The 23,706-nt window shown below is 40.1% G+C and overlaps 1 protein-coding gene across 6 annotated transcripts in view; it reads right to left on the reverse strand.

Moving 5' to 3' along the window:
* Positions 1–44: 44 nt before the first annotated feature.
* Positions 45–23,706, reverse strand: part of FGGY (FGGY carbohydrate kinase domain containing) — a 181,243-nt gene continuing 157,581 nt past the window's right edge. The window contains exons 15-18 of one of the 6 annotated variants that reach the window (XM_060773598.2): positions 8,075–8,136; positions 3,863–3,993; positions 1,313–1,395; positions 145–239 (exon numbers count right to left, since the gene is read on the reverse strand). In XM_060773598.2, the coding sequence (XP_060629581.2) occupies positions 228–239; positions 1,313–1,395; positions 3,863–3,993; positions 8,075–8,136 (288 nt within the window). In that variant the 3' untranslated portion in view covers positions 145–227. Of the gene's footprint in view, positions 240–1,042; positions 1,396–3,862; positions 3,994–4,331; positions 4,551–8,074; positions 8,137–14,319; positions 14,381–23,706 lie in introns of those variants that run through there. The other 5 variants (XM_060773599.2, XM_067467862.1, XM_060773601.2 and 2 more) reach the window with 5 other exon arrangements.

A 23,706-nucleotide genomic window follows, 5' to 3' on the forward strand; every position in this document is an offset into this window, starting at 1 on the left:
GAGAATGCTAAATGGTTGATGCAGTGTCTGGAGTTTAAAAAAGAACATCAGATGACATGTTGGGTGGAAGATATGAACTTAATTCTACTGGTGTACTAACACCCAATGCATCTAGAAGTTTTAGAGATGGCACTGTTACCATTCTAATAAGGCTTTTTCATGTTTGTGGTATTCAGAGTGACTTGTAGGAGGCAAAACAAGTAAAACTTTCCCAGCTGGTTCAGAACTCAAGAGCACAACTGTGGATAGAAAAAGAAATCAGGCATACATTTATGCTATTATAGCTTTTATTACTATAGTACTATCAAAATGACTTTCATGTGTTTGACATGCAAAAGAAAATTGTGTTTGGGCATCCAGCAGCTTATTTTACTAACATTATTCATATTATTACAGATAAATATATATAGGGACTCTGATTTGGTTATATTCAATACTTTCAGTAAGTACAGATTAGCATCCAGTGTTAGACAAATAGACTTTCACTGTGCAATGCGGTTTTACTTCACCTTCTTTTCCATATTGCTCTCATTATTCTCTGGGGGATCCCACTAATCCCCATCTGTAATTTTGGAGGTCGGCATGGAAGGAAAATAATATCTGTTTCTTTGTCATTCCACTGCCACATGGTATCACTATAGGTAAAATATGAAACCCAAAACTTAGAAATGGAAAAGGGGGCATTATATGGATCAGATAAAGAACATGAGAACAATATTATCTGATTCTTTTGCACATGAACACACACAAGTCTTTTGAAATTTGTTCTATATGCTAAGTTACAATTTTTTTGCAGAGATCTTAGTTTCCAAGGACACTTTATCAACAGAACCACGTGATATCTGATAGAAGCACGTGATATACATACAAAGAAAAATACAATTATTAGTGAAGGAAGAAAACTCTTAATACACTGTAAATGTAAACTCATGTCTCTTTGTATTATAAAATGACTGTTATAGAATTTGGTTTTTATATAGTGTCTGTGCCTAAAATGGTGTAGATATAAATATTTATTATCCACAGTATTCTGAATGTTTCAATGTTTCAGACGGATGTCTCTGAGTAAGAGGCCAGTTTAGAGCTACAAAATTTAGGCAAAAATGAAGAGCAGCAGCAAGGCCAGTTTTCAGGAGAAAACTTTGGGCATCTTACGGGATTCAATACAGGAAAGGGACCTTGTTGTCCCCAGAGGAGATGTGTAGTAGAAGACTCCTTCCTGAGAGGAACAGAAGCAATGATCTGCAAACATGACAGGATGTCTCGAGAAGTATGCTGTCTTCCTGGGGCAAAAATCCACCATGTAACTCACCAGCTGATGAGACTCATCCAACCCAGTGACCATGCCACTCTCCTGCTCGTTAATATGGAACCAATGATGCTGCAAGGCATAGTCTACAAAAGATCAGAAAGGATTTGAATCTCTGGGGAGGAAACTAAAGAATCATAATATATAGGCAGCCTTTTAATCTCTCCGCTCAGTTGCATGACGTGGCACAGAAAGGATGAGAAATATAGTAGAGGTGAACAACTGGCTCCACAAATGGTGCCACCAAGAACAATTTGGCTTAGAGTGTAGTGGAAGCTCCTTCCTTGGAGGCTTTTCAACAGAGGTTGAATGGCCATCTGTTAGGGGTGCTTTCATTGTGCTTTTCCTGCATGGCAGGGGGTTAGATTAGATGGCTTACGTGGTCTCTTCCAACTCTATTATTCTATTCTTCTTTCAACACACAGACAGGAACATCATTTTTAAAATATGTGAAACATTGTGCTTTATTTATTTATTTATTTATTTATTTAGAGTATGTATACCCCACACTTCAGACACAAAGGCTCTCAGGGCATTCTACAAATTGTTAATTTGGTAGGTCCTTTCTGCCAGGCTTTAAAATATAAATAAAACAGAACGGGTAAGGGAATAAATTCAGCAGATACTGCCAGGTATACTCTCCCTCCATGGCCAGGGCACTACTAGTTGTGTCTAGAGTTGATGAAACTGTGCCTGCATCTTCCACTTTCCCTCTGAAGGTTAGGCAGTGGCAGTTGAGATTGGCTTCTGGGCTGAACCTAATGGAGCTGTGCCTACTTGCTCTTCTTCTGAGGCTGGAGCACTTGCAATTGGGATGAAGGACCTTTCAACAGTTTCCATCTAGACATGGTAGAATTGTGTCTGCTCGTTTCTCTCTTTCTTCTAGCCAGAACATTGGCAATTAGATTGAAAGGAAGGCTTTTCATGTATTCCTGATAGCTATATTCACAGAGTAGATCAAACAACAAGAGTAGGCACAAGACAGGACATATTCAGGGATAACAGTGCAGGCAGTAGAAGTGCACACCATTTGTACTGAAAGGAACTTTTGAGGTTCATTAAATGGGGCCATGGGGGGATGGCTTCCATGACTGGAATACAGCAATTGAGAGATATACTGTGTTCAAAAAGAAGAGAGGGGCAAGAAAAAGAGAGGAAATAGTATTACATGTCAAACACAATTCACTTGTAAAGAATCTACACTAGTGATCAAACTGGACCAATAGAGAACATGTAGGTTAAAAATAAATTGAGAATGAAATAAAAACAATATTGTGGTAGGACTTTACTACAAGCCACCAAGCCAAGGTGCCAGATGATTCATTTCTGAAACCTCAGAAATCTCAAAGAAGCAAGAACTGGTAGTTATAGGGGACTTCAATTAACCTGACATTTGCTGGGAGACTAGCTGGACTAAAAATAGGATCTCCAATCAATTTCTGATGTATTTTGCAGAAACTGGGCTCTTTCAAAAGGTGGAGGAAGGAACAAAGGGGGTCCACAACTCTGAACTTAATTGTAACCAACAGAAGAGAGGTGGTCACTGGAATCAAAGCAGGTAACACTTGAAGGGGGTGACACCACATAATGCTAGAATTCATTATTGTGGAATAGAAGAGTATAGTCAAACATGCATTTCAGGAAAGCTGATTTTTATCAAGCCCAGGGAAATACTGTGCAGAATCTCATGGCTAGAGATGGTAAAAGAAAATGACCCCCAGCATGGGCGGGATTTCCTGAAAAAGGAACTGCTGAAAGCACAATCACAAACAATCCCACAGAAGAGGAAAAATTGTAAACATCTGGAAAAGCCAATGTGATTGCACAATGACCTCAAGAAGGAAGTGTGTGTGTGTGGGGGGGGGGGGGGAAGCATGTATAAAGAATGGAAGGAAGGAGAAATCACTAAAGGAGAATGCAGATGTATAGTTCAAGCTTGCAGGAATAGTGTAAGGCAAGCTAAAGCTCAAAATGAGTTGAAACTGACTAAGCAGGTAAGAAAGCTACAAAAGAGGTTTTTCAAATGTATTTGAAGTGAGAGAATGATGAAGAAAATGGTGGAATCACTGCTCATCAAGGATGGTAAAATTCTAATGGATCACAATGAAAAAAGCCAAACTGCTCAATATTTTGTTTTCTTCAGTTCTCACCCCTCCCCCCCTGCCCAAAGGAGATCTGTATGCTTCCATGCAAGGAATCCAGGTTGTAGGTCAAAACAGATAAGGACTTAATTAGAAATAATCTAGTTAACTGAAATGAGAACTGCAGGGCTAGATGAACTGCATCCCAGAATACTGAAAAAAGTTTGCTGACATACCCACAGAACCATGGAGAATGAGTGACGTGTCAACAGAGCCAAGGGCTCTTGGCATTGGAGCCAATGACCTAGCATACTGATGGGGTTTCTTTCTCTGGGTGGCAAATAGGGCCACATTCAAATTTATGATTCTGTGGTTAACTTTGGAAAGTGGTTCTGAATTGTGGACATTAAAGAAATATTATTTGTTGGAACAGACACTTGTATTTTTGGCAACACAAAGGATTAACCCCCACCCTTATCATCTTCTCTCTTGGTTCCTCCCGCCTGTGTTTTTCTGGTCCTCCAGTTCTGCTTTTTATTATTATCATCTTCATCTTCTCCTTTTCCTTCCTTCCTCCTCCTCTTCTTCTCCCCATCTTTTTCACTATAAAAGAAATTCAAATGAGTGCAGAAAATAGTCATCTTGTTAGATCCGTAATACTTAAACAGAAGATGTCACAGATCGTATTTGGCATCCCTAGCTTCTGCATGCAAAATATGTCATATATTATTGAGCAGGGAAAGAAGGGCACAGAAAGCATGCATTTATTCACTTGTTCACATCCCTGCCCAGCAATGGAAACCCACTAGGTGACCTTGGGCAAATCATACTCTTTCAGACTCAGAGGAAAAAAAAAAACACAAATCTTGCCAGGAAAACCTGGTGATAGGTTCTCTGTCAGGTTACCATAAGTTAAAATGACTTGAATACCCACAGCAAAGTTTACAAATTGATTTTTAATCAAAAAACAGCAACATCATTATTTTGTGTGCTACCAGTTTGGACAGAAAAAATAATTGAGAAGTCCCATGGCATTTAAAAATTCTCCAACATCACAAGTGGTGGCCCTTTGTACCGGTTACAAACTCTGCATGATTGTTTTGTACTGCCGCTGGTGTTCCACAAGTTTTAGAAACACTTCATACTTCTTATCATAAAATCTGTGTGAGAGAAAAAAAGCAGAAACTGTGTGAAAGTGTCCATAATACAAGTATTGAGATAAGTCCACAAGCCTCATTGAAGTGATTGAAATGAGCAGAACTTGTTGGCTCACTTCCCTTTCCTCAGTTGTGAAATATGTGTGCATGTGTGTAATTCGCCAATTGCTCAAAGAGGTAACGGGGAAAAGGGTGTGAAACACTGCTTTCACTAGCACTTGCTTTACATTAAACCGCTACATTTTTTTCCTCTTAGGAAGCCTTGGCACCACGCTATTGCCGGAATCCATCTACACATATCCACTGATGGAAAAAGCCCTCACCAATGGATCAAACAGAAAGTGATTCCCCCACTCTTGACAGTTCCCAAGAACCTTCAGTATCTATTTTGAAAGCCTTGGACCTCCACACACCCCACCCCACTTCTAAAGGTATGTCATTAAGCAAAGCTATCATACATGCTGTTAATGGGCTTTTAGCTATTTTCATGATACACAGCAGCATCCAATGAGTAATTTGTGAATTTCCAGTTTAAACTGACCTTGCCCTGCATCCAGCAAAGTTGGGGAATACTTCAGAGTTTGCTTGAAACTCTAAAACAGGTGTTCTCAAACTTTTTCAGCTGCAGGAGCCCTTTTTGAAGCAAAAGTTTCTTGTGGCACCCCAATAAATGATTATATATTATATTAAATATTGTATATAATGCATTTATATTAAGAAATGTTTATATATTATGTATAATATATAATGTATATATTAATAAAGGAAACAATAGTTCTCTCCATCCAAGAATTTTATGTGACCCCAGGTATGTGTGTGCATATATGTATATGTGTGTGTGTATGTGCGTTTCTTTTAGAAAAATATAAAAAACAAACATTTACTGATAAACAGCATTTACAAGGCTTGCTAAACAAGCTGGTTTTAATTTTGAGGAGTGAAGCTGAAGCTTTTACTGAGGGACTCTGTGCTTCCCTCCTCCTCCTGTTCCAAGGGTGCATCGGGCATCAGGGGTTCCCTTTCCTCACAAACACAGAGGTTGGTGGAGCCCAGAGGTTGGCACTGAGCAGCTGAGAGTCGGCTCTGCAGCCACCATGTTGTTCCGCTGCTGCATCTCTGACTAAGGGTATGTGGGCTTTCTGCCTTGCTAGTCCTTCTCCCCCCTTTTAAACAGGAGCAGCTGGCCAAAGGAAGGAACAAATGAGCATGTGCATCAAGAAGGAGGGCAAAGCACAAGCTGTGCTGTTGGTGCAGCTGTTGCCCATTTAAGGGTGGGTGGGGGGACAAGGACATGCCTTTCCTTTGCAGCTACCCAGCCAGGGAGGAGGAGGAAAGAGGGAGGAGGGACAACTGGCGCAGCCATGTGCGGACTTAGAGGAAGAGGAGGCGGAAGGGGGAGGTGCCACCACCATGTACACTTGGAGGGGGAGGAGCGGGGGGAGGAGGAGGTGGAAAGCACTGAGTTCCTCAATTTGCTTCATGGAGTCCTAAGGACTCTGCAGAACACACTTTGAAAACTGTTTTAGAGTATCCTGGGATTTGCAGGTGGTCTGGACATCTTGACCAGATCTAATTCAGATTGATTTGCTGTCCAAACTGGGTAAAAGCATCATCAGTTGTTTCCTGAACTTATCAGCGCAGGGGAAGGAGATGAATCATGCCCCTCTTGTCACCACTGCTGCTCCTAATCTGAACACCTCTCTCCTCCTTTTCTGTTCATGAGGGCAGAGTCCTGAACCTAAACTACTTATGAATAAATATCACTGAAGCAAATGGAAAATACAGAAGCCAAACATGTGGCAAAACACACACTCTGGGACCCTAGTTCTACATAAGTTTACATCAATCATTTTTCTTTTTAAACAAGTGTGCTTTATTACCATGTCCCTCATCACCTCACTATATGTTTAATTGTGAAGTGCTCTGATCCATCTTAGAACTTTGGATCCATTTTATTCAAGTTTATTTGGGTTTTATGTTCTTAAACTCTAAGCAGATTAAGGCCTTCGCTGAAAATCTGAACTAGGAATGGGAGAATCCATATGTATTTCTGCAAATCTTTTATTTGCCGGCAGATGGTGCTGTAGCCCTTCTTGAACAAAAGCCTCTACAGGTTCTGTTTTGTGTTGGAAAACAATTGCTGGGTTCTTGAAATAAGTTAGGAAAGTTAGGAAAGTTCAGGAAATATTTCTTTATGCTTGCAGACACCTGTGTTCCTTGAATAGCCTCTCTGGAAAGATGCCTCATTTAAGAATGTCAGAAGGTCTATGAGACTTCTTAAATTAAATTATCATAATCTAAACCCAATTAGAGGTGATTAATAGATACTCCCCAACACATACAGAATTCCATTTTACATTGTTTAGGAAGGTCTCCAGAGAGGATTTTCAGGGAAAGGGGTAAGAGGGCAGAAGAAACTTTTCTTCTTTGAGTTTCCTCAAGTTATCTTAGGATCGAAGCCAATGTGTGTCTTGATTCACATTTGATTGGAAGGTATAAAACAGTGTGGGGCAATTATTTAGCTCCATTAATGAACAATGCAAGAAAATTGAGACATGTTTTTGAATACCTATGGGAGAATCCCTGCAGATGAACATTTCAACAGTTCAGCCAAAACTATTTGTTGTCTGAGATGCCATGGGATATCTTTGCAAATTAATTTTGCTTTCACTTATTGATTCCTGTTCTTGCTATATCACATTTCTTATTAGAAAAACCCCCTTCCCTTTAAAAAAAAATCCTCACTCAATGTTTTGCCTATCTGTTTATTTTCCTTATCTCCCACTCCTAATTGTCCCATCTCTTAAAAAAGAATCAGGAAGGGAATCAATCCTCAGTTTTCCTCCTGGTATTTCCTTCCTCCATCCTTCTCAAAGGTGTTTTCCTACTTCGTGCAGGAAACACGTGTCTGGGTATCCAAATTAGTAACTCTTCCTGGCTGGAAGGAAGGTATAAAAAACCCTCTAGTAGAAATGGGAGAGGTAAACCAACTCATCTTGATTAAGCCTCTATTACCTTACAGCAGAGCATTCTAAACTGTGTGTCATGACATGTTAGTGTGTTGGCTTCAGTGTGTAGGTGTATCACATGAATGTAATGAGAAACTTCTTAATCTGTGTGAAATAAGCAATACATCATATGTTTTAAATATATATAAATGAAAGATTTTCATGAAATATGTTGTATATCCACACATTTTGTTATTATAATTTATGTATAGGGTTGTATCTCTTATAAGGGGTTGGTTGAACCTCCAGCGTATGATTTAAACTGAATTACTATATTGCAAAATGATCCATGTCTAAAAATGTGTTGTCTTTGCCTTTACACACATCTGTGGTAGCATCCACATTTTTATGATGCCTTATTTTTCATGTTCTGATAAGCACAGTGTCTTTTTCTATTGGATCCCCAGTGGAAGAAGAAATAAATGTCAAATACCACAGGCAAAGTAAGACAGCTTAATATTGTTTCTTCTCCTAGACTGATAATCTGAAAAGCAAAACAAAACAAAACACTGTTCTTACCTTTTATCCTTGTGGTTTGGCAGTACAATTCTTCCAACTCTCCCCATTTTCTCCATAGCATCCTGTTTAAAGATCAACGGAAGCCAGAGTGGCCTGTTTCAGTTTAACATTCTTGGTAAAGAACAAGATGTTTCAGAAATTGAACAGAACACTGCTGATGAGTTTTGTCTTAGGTTAAAAACTGTTGTTGTTGTTCATTCGTTCAGTCGTCTCCGACTCTTCGTGACCCCATGGACCAGCCCACGCCAGAGCTCCCTGTCGGCCGTCACCACCCCCAGCTCCCTCAAGGTCAGTCCAGTCACTTCAAGGATGCCATCCATCCATCCTGCCCTTGGTTGGCCCCTCTTCCTTCCGCCCTCCACCTTCCCCAGCATAATTGTCTTCTCTAGCCTTTCCTGTCTCCTCATGATGTGACCAAAGTACTTAAAAACTAGACGGCTTGAAATATAGTTTGCAAAGAGAGAGAGAGAGACAGAGACAGAGAGACAGAGAGATATTGAAATATAGTTTTCCTTATCAAACAGCAAAGAGAATAGTGCAGACTACTCAGTAGGCCAAATACCCAAAAATGAATTCAGGAGATTAAAAAAACATACACAGCATAAAAGAATTTAAGAAATTTAGTGTTCCATCACACATGTATGCATGTACACAATAACAGACAGTACATGGATTAGGCTGGAAAACATCTACAGTTTTAGAAACATGTTGGTCCTACCAAGTGTCAGGCAGTGAGTCCAACTGAAAGCAATGAGATTTGACCTTGCTTTGACTACTTCATTTTTTTCCTGTGATGCCCACAAACATGTACTTGGTTAGCTGAGAAATATATGTATAAGTACATCTAAGTTTTTACAGGTAGATTACACAGTACAGTGCCTTAGCCAGAAATGTAAACCTGGATGGGCCCGACTATAATGAGGGTAGCTAGAATAGTTAAATGAAAAATAGGTGATCCACAATGCTTAAAAATTATGATTCAATAAGGTAACTATCTCCTGTCAGGATATAAAAAACATACAGTTTAAAAGAACTTCAGAAATTTAGTGTTGAGCCATATACAGCCTTGTGAGTATAATGACTTTTCCATTCTTGCTCTGAAAAGTGGAGGGCAGATGGTTGTTTGAGGTGGCAGGACCTCCATGGCCTTCATTTGGCCATGGGTTTAGCCCAGAAGCACCCAGGATAAGGTCAGCAAGTATGGTTTCTTCTCTCTCCCCACATGTAACACATATATAGAGAAAAGGAAGGCTCTTAATTACAACTAAAATAAGTTCTAGTGGTTGATTGTAAACATTTCCTGTCTTCTTTGCAATATCTGTATGTAAATGGTGGCTTAAATCAGGATTAAATGACATACCATCCATACTATAAGGCCTCTGTGTCTTAAGGCACATCTACACTGATCACTAAAGTCAGTTTCAAACCAGTATTGAAGAAAGTGGTTGCGATGGGCTGATGATTATATAGGAAATCCTGGAACTAGTTTGAGACTTGGTTGATGATTACACAAACCATAGAGTATTGATGCACATTAAGGGATTTCTTTTGTGGCCATTTGTTGTCTAGCCACCACAGTTGGAAGCTAATTTCAAATTGCATTAAAGGGTTAGTGTAGATGTGGATCAAGCTATCAATACTTACATGCTTGACACTGTTCCTTTATTTAATTATCTGAAATATTTACATTTCTGGTAGTGAATATTCATATTAAAAGCTACAGGTGTGCCTCAGAACCCCAAATTGAGCCCTTTTTGTTTTGCATTTTTTAAATTATTTGCAACGTGTACACAATATAACATAACTACTGCTATGTAAAACCACCAATTAACAATATTAATTTTACACTTTTTAATAATGTGTATCTTTTTAGAAAGAAAACTTCCCAACCCTACCCCATATAGAGTCTTACAATATTTTGTCCTATCAAAGCACTTAACAAGCAATATATGTTTATTAATATACTAGCTTGGGGACCCGGCGTTGCCCGGGTTATTAGAGAAAGTGGGTTATGGCGGTTCCATATGCCAAGTTTGGTCTTTATTGGTCTTTGGATAATGGCAGCATTATTTTCAGGAAGTGAGTGAAGGTACTTGAAGTCCCATCATCCATGGGCCATCCTCCTACAAACCGCAGCAGGATATAGAGTGGGTCATGGGGGCTCTGTGTGCCAAGTTTGGTCTTTATCAGTCATTAGATGAGGGTGGCAGTGGAGTCAGTAAGTGAGTGAAGGTATTGCAAGTCCCATCATCCAAAGTCCATCCCCTTTCAAATTGCAGCAGGATGTAGAGTGGATCATGGGGGCTCTGTGTGCCAAGTGTGGTCTTGATTGGTCATTAGAAGAGGGTTGCAGCAATCTTTGGAAGGGAGTGGAGGTACTTGAAGTCCCATCATCCATGGTCTGTCCTCCTCCAAACTGCACCAGGATGTAGAGTGGGTCATTGGTGCTCCATGTGCCAAGTTTAGTCTTCATTAGTCATTGGCGAGGGTCTCAGTGGTCTCAGGAAGTGAGCAAAGGTACTGTAAGTCCCATCATCCATCTCCAAAGTTTTCCAAATAACACCAGGACGTAAAGTGGGTCATGAGAGGTCTATGTGCCAAGTTTGGTGTTGATCCGTCATTGGATGAGGTTTGCAGAGGTCTCAGAATGTGAGTGAAGGTACTGGAAGTTCCATCATCCATGGTCCACCCTTCTCCAAAACTGCAGCAGGAGGTAGAGTGGGTCATGGGGGCTCTGTGTGCCAACTTTGGTCTTGATTGGTCATTAGATGAGTTTTGCAGCAATCTTGGGTAGTGGAGGTACTTGAAGTCCCATCATCCATGGTCTGTCGTCCTCCAAACTGCTCCAGGATGTAGAGCTCCATGTGCCAAGTTTAGTCTTGATGAGTCATTGGCGAGGGTCTCAGTGGTCTCAGGAAGTGAGTGAAGTGACTGCAAGTCCCATCATCCATTGTCAAATTCTTCCAAACCGCACCAGGATGTAGAGTGAGTTATGCGGGCTCTCTGTGTAAATTGTGGTCCTGATCCATCATTGTTGGCAGTTATAATGGTCTTAGGAAGGGAGTGCAGGTATTGCAAGTCCCATCGTCCATGGTGCATCCTCCTTCAAACTGCACCTGGATGTAGAGTGTGTCATGGTGACTCAGTGTGCCAAGTTTGGTATTTATTGGTAATTGGATGAGGGTTGCAGTGGTCTGAAGAATGAGCAATGGTACTGCAAGTCCCATAATCCACGGTCCATCTCCAGCCAAACCACACCAGGACGTAAAGTGGGTCATGAGAGGTCTCTGTGCGAAGTTTGGTCCTGATCAGTCATTGGATAAGGTTAACAGCGGTCTCAGAATGTGAGTGGTGGTACTGCAAGTCCCATCATCCATGGTTCATACTCCTCCAAACTGAAGTAGGATGTCGAGTGGGTGATGGGGGCTCTGTGTGCCTATTTCGGTCTGTATTGGGAGTGTTCTGACCCAGCCCCCTCTGGCCTTTCCTTTCCTCTCTTTGTCATCTCGGAATGTTGGATTTGAGGCTGCCCAATCAGAGACCATATGCAAATTTCCTTCTGTCATGCCCTGTTTCTGCCATGAACCCTCTTCTCCACCAGGGGCTCCCATTGAAGCTGCCCAATCAGAGACCATATGCAAATAGCACCACAGCGGCAGCCAATCAGAACGCTGCCACATACACCGTCCGCCCTTCCTCTGTCCGATACAAACAAACACTCTTCTTTATTATATATATAGATATAGATATAGATGTGTGTGTGAAATTTACACAAAGTATACAAAGGTTACCTAGTATACAACATTTATCATAATTTTGCCTTTCTTTCTGTCAGTGTATTTTTAATCACTCAACACCATTATGGACCAGCCTTTAAATATTTTGCCTATAGATTCTGTGAATAGCTTCCAATTATTTTTAAAACATTGCATTGTTTTATTTCTAAGGAGATATGCCAGTTTATCAAATTTCATAAAGTTTAGGAGTTTGATCAACCATTCACTTAAAGGTTTTTCCTAGGGAGGAGTGGGGGCGGGGGGTGAAATCACATTTTGATAGTGATATTATGTAGTGATTTGGTGTTCTGGCAAGCTGTTGTGTGACCTTCACAAGGGAAGTATTTTCTTATAAAAGATATATGGTGTTCAGGAAGAAAAATACTAATAGTTATATGTTTGTTGTACAGCAAGCCAATCATCTGGGAAGGCGTTAAGTGTCCTAGAAAGGAAGAAATCTACTCTGAGAAGAGAACGACAGCTGGCAATTCCCCTGAGCTTTTTTGTCTTTCCTGTCCGGGTCATAGGTAGTGTACAGACAGAACATTCTCTGCTTGGCTTAGACACTCTTTATTCCTTTGGACATGAGCCAGTCTTTCAGATAAATATATACTCACACAACTGTTATTTAAAAGCAGTTATTCACTTAGCTTTAAAGCTTTTTTCTTGCTTGCTCCCCTTGGTTTTTTGGAAAGAAGAAAACACCCACCCACACAAACCATAAAAAGATTAAATGGCTTTCTTTCAGGGAAGGAGAAGAGAAAGAGAGAAGGGCAATACCCGGCAAGTACCTTGCCATGATGCACTTATCTGGTGTTATTTTTGTAGGCTATTTAATCACAGGTTCTGTGCTAGAACTGGCTGAAAGGTCTGGGAAAATCTCACACACCCTCCACCAGACATTGAGTTCAAGGAACATTACCCAGTTACCTATAATTACAGAGCACATAAAAGATGAAAAACACTTCTCCCATCATTATTTCATTAATCCCCAATTAATCCTAATAACCTGGTGGAAAGGGAAGGCAATCGTGGCTCTCCATTCACACATGGAAAACTGGGGCACCATTTATGCCTGCAAATGTTTTACCAGTTTCTTTTTGCCTAAAGTGTAGCTGGGAAAGTCACTTAGCCAGTCTTATAGTTCTACCAACAGTGAGTAATGCAGATGGTTTCCAACAGCATGCAGGTAATTCCAGGTTTAAATCACTGGAATTTTGTTGTCCACACAATACACAAATTAGGATTAGAGCTGTGGAAAGAGTCTCAGGACACTCTAGGGTCTTAGCAAGTCCTCAGGGGAAATATAGTATACTATATTTCATTGTATAATAGTCACCATTGCATAATAGCTGCACTCCCATTTTTTGAGTCCTGGCTTAGGTATTTTCAAATTCCTTGTGTAATAGTCACATCCTTGATTGACTGGTAGGTAGCCTCCCTGCTGTAAATGTCCATTCATTTGGCCACCCATCCATCTAGAGACCTGCCCACATACTCACTCTTACACCTACCCATCTGCCCACCAGAGGCCCACCCACCCCACTTTGTTCACTCGGACATCCGCTTGCCCACCCACACAACCAAAGACCCACCTACCCACTTAATTTGTTTGCCCATCCACTCACCCGCCCAAAGACTCATTCGCCCACGCATGCATACTTCAAGTGATGTTTTTGGAAGGGGGTGAGCAGTAAATGGATGGGCATCCGAGTGTGTGTATGGGTAAGTGAATGCGTGGGCAAGTGGTTGAGAACTACCCACCCTCTAACCCACACACCATCCTGTAGGCAGCAGATTGCTGGGCACCCAAGTGAGTGAGTGAGTGTCTGACTGGGTCTTTAGGCAAGGTAGATGGGTGAGTGAGTGAGTGAGTGAGTGATGCACCCTTGTTATAAGTTAATGTTTTGTGACAAAAAAAGCTTTTTTTCTCACATAATAGTCAGGGGGAAAAGTGTGACTATTATGCGATTAAAATTGTATTTTTCACAGCAGGTTGTATCTTTTGAATTATGTATTTCAATGGATCTGAGGGCATATACCTGCATTTCCCAGTTCATTTGCCTTGGAAATTCTTAGAGAATACTACCAAAAAAAGTATGAAGTTTTAGGTGTGATGGATGGCTACTAGGAAAAGAACCTTTTCGATATGATGCCTCAACTATGGAATGTTCTTATGTCAAAGGTTTATCTAATAACTACTTTCTTGTCATTTCATAACCAGTAGAAAGGTTTTTTTTTTTTAAAAAAATAAGAGTTGCTAGGCCTGTCAGTCACTGCTTGTTTTGATTGTTTTGGCCAATTTTTAGAAAATACTGTTGCTTTTAGCGGTTTTTTAAATGGTTTGCTTCATACACATTTTTGTTTTATTTTCAGAATTTGTAAGTTGTTCTGAGAATCTCTTTGAAGGACAGCACAACAATCACTGAAACATAGAGAAACATGTTTAGTAGTATAATAGTATCATACCATATATATCTCAGTGCTTCAAAACTAAGCCAATTTGAACCATGACGTCCCTCTTGGCAGCCTTGGGAAATACCAAATAACAACAATCAGATGGAATTCTGAAAGCTTTTCTTTTTTTACATGGTAGAGGTATGCTATTCTCATGGAGGAGCAAGTCAATGTGAGATCCAATTCTTCAGGTTTTGCTCATTTCAAAATATGCTCCTTTTCGTTAAATCAGTTGTAAACAAAGATAATAAGGATTGTCAAAACAGTTCAGATTAGCAGTCTGTTAATTTTAACAACACCAGAAGACCCATACTGGATCAATCCAAGTGCATTATGCTGTTTTCAGAGTGGGCAAGGAGATGCCTATGGAAGGTCTATATAACCTTTGAGAAGTCTATATCCTTTTGCTCAGGTTCCCCAAGGGCTAGCACAATGAAGACACTGACAGTGATACACAGTCATCACGATTAGCAATTCTGAAGGCTTATCCCCCTTGATTTAAAATATAACAGTGTGACATGATAGTTTAAGTGTTGGATAGGACTCTGGAGACCAGGATCAAATCCTCACTCAGCTATGGAAACCCACTGGGTGAACTTGGGCAAGTCACTATTTCTCGGTCTTGGAGAGGCGCTGGCAAACTCCTTCTGAACAAACCTTGCAAAAATAAAAACTATAATAGATTCCACTTAGTGTTGTCATAAATCAGAAATGACTTGAAGGCACACAACATCATAACATAGTGAAAGAAAGTGCTCTTTAGGGATAGTGACTCCCTGTTCAGAACAGCATTTCCACAGAAATTAATTAAAAGAATGACCAATTTATTTTTGATAGCAGAGTAAGGACCAGCTCACAGAAGAGATGGCTGGTTTGTCACATGCTAAATTCAAATACGAACATTTAGTCATTAGCATTGTTTGAAACAGCCTTTAATAAAGTCATGAAAGTACAATGAATTTGCTTTTTAATGAAATAAAATCTTTTGTAACATTACTTATTTTGTACATTTATTTTCTCCTTTCCCGTAAGTGTTGTGCTAAAAATAAAGTCCCAAATGTTCATGTTTGATGATATTTGACCATAATTTCTAAAGACTAGGCAAAATGCAAGTGAAGCAGTTTTTCAGACAAAAATAGAGCCACTGTGGCAATAAATAAAAGGATGCATTCATAGTTTCTAGCCTTTGTTATAATGTCAAAGCTGAGACAGACACAAGCCAGTAAACAATCCAGTTAGCAGTTAGAGAGATTATCAGAACTGGAATAGTTGATTCTTTATATAGACAGGTAAAATTGGGTCCAACAAACTTGCTTTTGAAAAGATTAAGATGACAAGAAAAAACAAGCTATTTTGCTAACAAGAGTGAAGTGTAGAAGTACTGATTATTGTTGTATAATTTGAGTTGTATATATAATTGTATATATAATTAGACATTATGGAATGTGTATTGCCCTAATGTCTAATTTGGCCCAAAGTGAATAGGACTTGGATTTCATACTATCAAGTATGAAGACCTATTTCAGCTCAAATAGCTTTAACTGGTGAGAAATAGAGTTAAAATACAGCCAAATGCTACAGTATTTATTTGGCTGAAGAGATTCTTTGGAGATTGTACTCAAATTACTAAGCACACTATCAGTTTGAGCATTATGCTCCCATTCCTTTCGCAGTACACTGCTCCTAGAATGAATTAACATACCAGCAATGTGTGGTACAGGCCCATGCTAAATATGTTTTGTTCACTAGCATTTCCCCAGGTTGGCTTTGTTGACCAAGTATATTTCTATCACTCTTTTGGATATGTATAATAAAACTAATGTTTTAAAAATGAGGTTTACACTGCACATTCTATGGGTAAATCTATACTGCCTGGAAAATCCACAGCCAGTCCAGAGCAAAAATGTTCTGAATTATTATTATTATTATTATTATTATTATTATTATTATTATTATTATTTATACCCCGTTTTTTCTCTCCAAAAGGAGATTTAAAGTGGCTGACATTAAAAGTATTTCAGTTTGTAAGCCACCCTGAGTTCCTCTTAGAGGGTGAGAAAACAGGATAAAAATGCTGTAAATAGATAAATAAATAAATACAATTTAAAATCTACAAATATATGCACATTAAAAAGAATTAAATATAAATGGTATTTTAAAATTCACAGTTAAAATCCATAGAACATATTCAGAGCTAAAAATCACAGCATCCTCTGATTTGATCTTTAAAACTTTCTTCTTTAAAAGCCTGCCTAATTAAGAAAGTTTTAGCCTGATGTTGGAAGGAAAGCAGGGAGGGGGTGATTCTAGCTTCCCTAGGCAGAGAGGGTTCAAGGGCAGCCACTGAGAAGGCCCGATCTCGTCTTCCCACCAGCCAAGCTTGAGATGGAGGTGGAACCGAGAGAAGAGCCTTTCCTGAAGATCTCAGGGCCCGGGCAGGTTTGTCCAAGGAGATGCGGTCAGACAGACAGCCTGGACCAGAGTCGTCTAGGACTTTAAAGGTCATAACCAGCACTTTGAATTGTGCTTGGAACAAACTGGCAGCCAGTGGAGCTGCTGCAACTGGAGGGTCATCTGCTCCCTGTAGGCAGCACCAGTGAGCAACCTGGCTGCAGCTCTTTGAACCAATTAAGTTTGCAAGCACTCTTCAAAAGCAGACCCAAATAGAGAATGTTACACTAATCCAGATGGGATTTAACTAAGGAATGCCAGATCTGGCTTCTCAAGGAATTAGTGTGATTGGAACACAAGTTTTAATTGTGCAAAGCTCCTCCCCCCCCCCCCCCCAGCTAGTGCTGACACTTGAAACTCAAGGTTCAAGTCTGAGTCCAGGAGGACCCCCAAACTGCAGACCTGTGTATTCAGGGGGAGTATAACCCCATCCATCACAGGCTGGTCCCTATTCCCTGATCTGCCTTCCAACTGACCAGGAATACCTGCCTTGTCTGGATTAAGTTTCAATTTGTGTTCCCTCATCCAGTCCATCACTGATGACAGACACTGGTTTAGGGTCAGGACAGTTTCCTTGGCTTTAGGTGGAAAGAATTAATAGAGTTGGGTGTCATCTGCATACAGGTGGTATGGTACTCCAAAACTTTGGTGATCTCTCCCAGCAGTTTCATGTATATGTTAAATAGGATGGGGGACAAAACAGAACCCCAAGGAACCCAACAGGACAATGGCCAGGGGTTTGAACAGGAGTTCCCCAGCACCATCTTCTGGGTACAGCCCTCCAGGAAGGAACGGAGCCACAGTAAAACTATGCCTCCCAGTCACATCCCAGCAAGACAGCCCAGAAAGATACCATGGTTGATGGTATTGCAAGCCACTGAGAGGTCCAGGAAAACCAACAGGGATACACTTCCTCTATCTAGCTTGCTGTGTAGATCATCCACCAAGGTGTTCAAAGCTGTCTCTGTTCCATAGTCAGGCCTGAAACTAGTTTGTCTGGATCTAGACAATCATTTTCATCCAGAAATCCCTGGAGTTGGGAGGCCACAACATGCTCCAAAACCTTGCTCAGAAAGGGAAGGTTGAACACTGATTGATAGTTGTCCATTATGGAGGGGTTCAGGGACCTTTTTAAATATCTCTCAGCTGCCTCCTTTAGGCGAGTTGGAATTTTGCCTTGTTCCAAGGAGGCATTGATCACCACCTTCACCCACTCTGCCAATCCCCCTTTGGCTTGTCTGATTAGCCAGAAAGAGCAAAGATCTAGAATACATGTGGTAGCTCTCACCTCTCCAATGATTCTGTTCATATCCTCAGGCTGCACACTGAAAGGTATCCATCAACACTGGACAAGTAGGAGCCAAAGTTACATGCATTGGAACTGCATCAATGACACAATCCAAGTCGGAATGGATTTGAGTGACTTTCTGTGCAAAGTGCCATGCAAATTCTTCATAGCAGGCTGTTGAATGGCCAGAATGTTTTCTTTGACCAGTATGTAATAGCCCTTTGACCACTTGATTAGCCATGCAGGTAGCCAGCCACACACATCCTTCCAAACCTGATGCAATATTGGATTGGCAGCCACATAGTCCAGCAGGGGCAAAACTGTATTGGTACCAATGGACCATCACCACACAACCAAGAACTTTCCGAGGCACCCATATGGTCATATGGGTGCCTCAGTTGCTATCAGAACAAGGCAGCTACAATGCTCAGAAGCTTGTACAGAGCTCTGTGGGTGGCTGGATGATGGCAATGACACATTCTCCTGTGCTGGTGAGTGGACTGGTCCAAATCAGACTTTATCCAACTTCCCACACTGTCCCCAGAACAAACTTTGAAGCATCTCCTTTGCCGGAAGTGGGGTAAAGTCAGTTTAATCCCATGTTACTCACAAGAAGTACAGGAATGCCAAGTGTCAGTTCAGAGTAAGTCTGGGTTTTTATGCCTGTGTAGTCTTGACCCAAGTTTCAGCTATATAACATTTTGATAAAAAAATATTTTTCTTATGCAGTATATTTTCTGACAAGAATGTATTAAAAGGGAGGGAGGAGAAGTAACAAAACCATGAAATGGAAGTCAAATATCTAAATTAAACAAATAAAAATGTATGTGGGGGTGGAATCCAGTATCCATTTTAAAATAATAGGGATTTATAGTAATCCATTTCTTGTGAGTACTGAAGTCTCTCCTTTCAGGCCTGCTTGCTGTTACAGAGCCATAAACTGGAGACTTCTTATGTCCTTCCTTGGTCTTCCTAAATATGTTTCCTAGTACTATTTCTCATTTGTACTCTGATACAATGATACATAAGAAATCCAGTGTATTACTGTTTGAGCCCAAATAATTGTGTCCACAATCATTTGGACAGTGTGGCTTGATTTGTTGTTGTCTTGTGATTTTAATGAATCATTATTATATTGTCCCACTTGCACTGGGTTTCATGTTTCACAGGAGGAATACAACTCTGGCACAGAGTAAAAATGCCCAGAAAGCCTCCACTGTCAGGCTTTGTGACACCCCATGACTCCTGTTCTCATGCTTTCCACACTCCCCCACCCCGCAATGGAGGAGAAATATCACATTGCCACATGCTATTTGCACTGAAAGGGACAGGGAGGAAATGGGCACAGAGAGGGAGGGAATGGATTATTAAGGTTCACTGCAGGACAAAGAAGCACATGAAAAGCTTCTAATGTGTCAACAGTCACTCTAGGGGCAGTCCCGTGTAAACAGAGCCATAGTTAGACTTGGCAGCTGGAGAAAATCAAAAGGGGAGAAGGGTCACTGCAACTGAAGTAGGAGTTTTCTGGCATTCCAGCCATGATGTTAGTCATTTAATTTAGGCAGCCAAATTTAGAAGTCGAATGAGCCAGAGTGATTGTCATCCTACCAGCCTTCAGTTAGAAAGCCTGTTTTGTGGTAACTGTCTTGCTAATATTAGGCAGCTGCTTATTCTGCGCATTGCTTTTCAAAGGCCTCCCCCTCAATATCCTAAGATGAAGAAATAATTAAACAATTGTATTTAGTGGGCGACTGACAATTCTATACAGGCTGAATCAGGTCAGGTGCCAGTCTGAATGCCCATTGGTGGGTGGTTCAGCTTACATGGGCAATGGAAGAAGCCCAACAGCTTAATTCTGCTTTTATCTCCCAAGTTTTTTCTGGCACCAGGCACAATGATTTATTGCACACTGGTTTCTGACTCAGCAGTGGCTGGATTTTGCGTAGCAGAAGGAAACAGGTGCCTTTGAATGGATTTGTGACTCAGGAATGGGATGGGGTCAAGAGTCTCTGGCAAGGGACTGTACAGAAATATATAACACTCCTAGCATAAATACTACCTCTTTAACATGGAAAGAAGAAAAATTAGAAATCGCTCACACAGCCTGCCTAAATCCACATCCCACCAATGTCAAGTAGAGTTCTCACCTTCTCTTTCCCATCAACAGGAAGCAATTTAAAATAGTGGTCCTCAGTATCCACTGGGATTTAGCTCCACGATCCTCCATGGATACCAAATCCATGGATGCTCAAATCCCATTATAATGACATAGTAAAATGCGTCCTTTATATAAAATTGGTGACTACTCAAATGTGGCAGAGAGAGCCTGAGGATCTGTGAAATGGTGGGAAGCTATAGCAGGTTATTAGCATACTGCTAAGCAAACAGCCAAATCAAAGTTTGTTGTTTTGGAGGGATTCCCAAATATTTGGTTGAATCCATGGGTGTAGACCAGCAGAAACAGTAGATGTGGAAGAAATTTCTAGAAGTAAAGTAAATCATCTCCCCCAACTTCTGGGATTGCAAGGATAGCTTGCTACCTATTCACTGTATAGTAGATGAACAAAAATGTTGCTCATGCCATATGTTAGGACATCTATGACAGGAAATCATGAAGTGAAGACCACGGAGTGGACTGAAGTTGGCAACTGGTAGAAAATGTGATAGAACAGGTTGGAAATATATCACCTCTGTGGACTGGAAGGGAAATTACTCGCAATGGTTCTGCCATTCATAATTTCTACAGTCTTTTGAAAACTGTTCATAGCAGATTTGGAGGTAGCGGGGAGGGGGGGGGGGGTTTGAAGATCATAATCTATGGAGCAGTTTTTTAACTCACAACAAAATCATAATATTAAAATTATTTAGCCTAAGATGGAAACACTCATACCACTGTGCATTCTTTAAATTTTAAATGCAACTTCTTCAATGTAAAATTGTTTATTGTGCGTTACTGTTGAGCATTTCTATAGTTAACAGCAAACAGTGGGAGGGGTGCATCAGGAAAACCAGGGCACAGAAATGAAGGAACTCTTATCTTCACATTTTAACTGGTTTCCACCACCAGCAACTATTTCCAATTTTTAATACATTACCACAACTACATGCGACTCAATGCACATCACATGTAGTTTGATCATGTGTAAAGATTGGCTGTCACATTGCTATAACTTGAATTATCCATGCAACATCTTACCAACTGTCTACTTTCTCTCAATTTCCAAGACCTCTTTGGACTATCGCACAAAACACAGGAAGAACTTCTTTTAAGGGAGTAGATGAATTTTTCATGTGCAGGTTTTTAGGATCCATGTTCATTAATCAGAAAGCCTTTGTATTATGAACACATGGAAGAGCTTTTAGAATGGGAACTGGCATGATGTATGTCAAACACCATCACATTCTGTCAGCACAGGGGATTTGTACTTGTGAAGCTGCAGAGTTGGAAGTCCTTCCATGTTTTGTGCTACATCACTTTTTATTCTTCAAAATACAGTCCAAACAGCTTGTATTATTTTACTCTGTGTACAGCTAAGTTGTTTCAGAGCAAAATATCTGTTATCTGATGTTTATATGACCCATATGGTCCCTCTTTAGGTCTTGGCAACAGTGGGGATTCAAGCAAAGAATACATCAAATACATTAATTGTTCTGATGACATTTCAATTTTGTGAATTTTTGATATCTCTCCGTACTATATATGCTATCTGCTGTTTTAATTTTCAGAATTTTTCTTTCCTGAAATCAAATATCTTGGGGCTTGTATCTATAAAATGTACTTACTTTCTCTAAGTGGACCTTGTACTTACTCAAATTTATTGAGTTGATATCTTGGAAATTTTCTTAATATCTGTGATCATATAGCTGCAAATAAAACAAGTTCCCTGAGCGGCTCATGAACCAATACCAGGATGGCATACTTTGACCTCACTGCCTAATTTTTTTTTTTGTCGTGTCAGGAGAGACTTGAGAATCTTCCTAATCATTTCGGTCCACAGTCTCCCCCAAAAGATCAGCTCTGCTCTCTTCATTGGCTTTATGGCTTTTCCAAATCTCCTTTCTGGAGCATAACTTACTCTTTCCTCTATCTATTAAATTTTTCTCTCTCTATCTCTCTCTGTCTCTCTCATTTCTTCCACTTACGCTTCACCTTCTCTTTGTCTCTCAGCAGCTGGGCTACTCCAGCCCCCTTAAACTTTCACATTTTGCCTCTTCCTATGCTTTCGAGCTTTTCTGTTCATTTTATGGGTATGTGAGAAAGTCGGGTGGGGAGAGAACTGGGTGAACAGGATTTGTATATGAATAACAAAGAACTATATATGGGTGTGAAAGAGAATTGGGGGGGGGGCACATTATGTTGTTTATAAATGGCAGAAAATAATTCATAAGTCAAGAATGTACCATAGAGAAAAAAAAAGATTTTTGCCGCTGTTTCTAGAAAGTTGCCAAATGCTGTATGAGTTTAATGTGCCCTGCCTGGATTGTGTAATAATAAAGTAGTGTTTCATAAACAGGTCTCAATAGAACTAGATTGAATCTTTCTTATGCCATCAAGTTTTGCACCTATTGAACTCCTTGTATTTCCAAAATGCATCAGAACATCCATACTACCTCCACCCACTACTGTTTCTGAAGTATATTTTCCAAGGTTACATTGAAGTGTAAAAAAAAAAAAAGAACTTGTATAAGAGATGGCTCAGAGGGAAAATTAACCCAAACATGGCTGAAAACCTCTTAGGATGCCTGCCATAGATGTCGGTGAAACGTCAGGAGAGAACATGTCCATACAATCCGGAAAACTTATACTGACAACTATAGTTTGATATACCCATTTATGCAGTAGAAAATCTACCATCTAATTCAGGAGTCCTCAAACCTTTTAAACAGAGGGCCAGGTCATAGTCCCTCAAACTGTTGGAGGGCCGGATTATAATTTGAAAAAAACATGAATGAATTCCTATGCACACCGCACATATATTATTTGTAGTGCAAAAAAACCCTTTAAAACAATACAATAATTAAAATGAACAATTTTAACAAATATAAATTTATTAGTATTTCAATTGGAAGTGTGGGCCTCCTTTTGGCTGATGAGAGAGGATTGTTGCTGTTGTTGTGAGCTTTCAAGTAGACTTAGGTTGACCCTGAGTGAGGGCCGGGTAAATGACCTTGGGGGGCCACATCCAGCCCCCAGGCCTTAGTTTGAGGACCCCTGATCTAACTAAAGCAAAGATACACACCATAAGGATACACATAAACCCAACCTGCATTTTTATATAATTCTTCCTTTGTTGAGGAACAGGTATACAAGTTGATTCTTAATGGAGCACTCATCATATATATGTATCATATATATTCATATATGTGTGTGTTCTTGGAAAGGAGAGGCACATGCCTCTTCCATATGAAATATCTTACTAGCTTGGCAAAAAAAAAAAAATGAATCAGGCCCTTAATTGAAAAAAAGAAAGCCCAGTATCCATTAAACTTTTACCTAATTACCCCTTTGCTTTGTGCTTTGCAGATGTTAGAAAGCTGAACAGTTCTTTAATTAACTTATTTTGAAAGATGTTCAGAAGAGCTGCTTTTCAGCATGTGTATAAAAGCAAACAAAATGCTTCCCCCACTAATATTTTGCAGTCTCCTCTGAGGCCACATGA

This window comes from Anolis sagrei, chromosome 4 (genome assembly GCF_037176765.1).
Source record: "Anolis sagrei isolate rAnoSag1 chromosome 4, rAnoSag1.mat, whole genome shotgun sequence".
In the NCBI taxonomy this organism is placed as follows: domain Eukaryota; kingdom Metazoa; phylum Chordata; class Lepidosauria; order Squamata; family Dactyloidae; genus Anolis; species Anolis sagrei.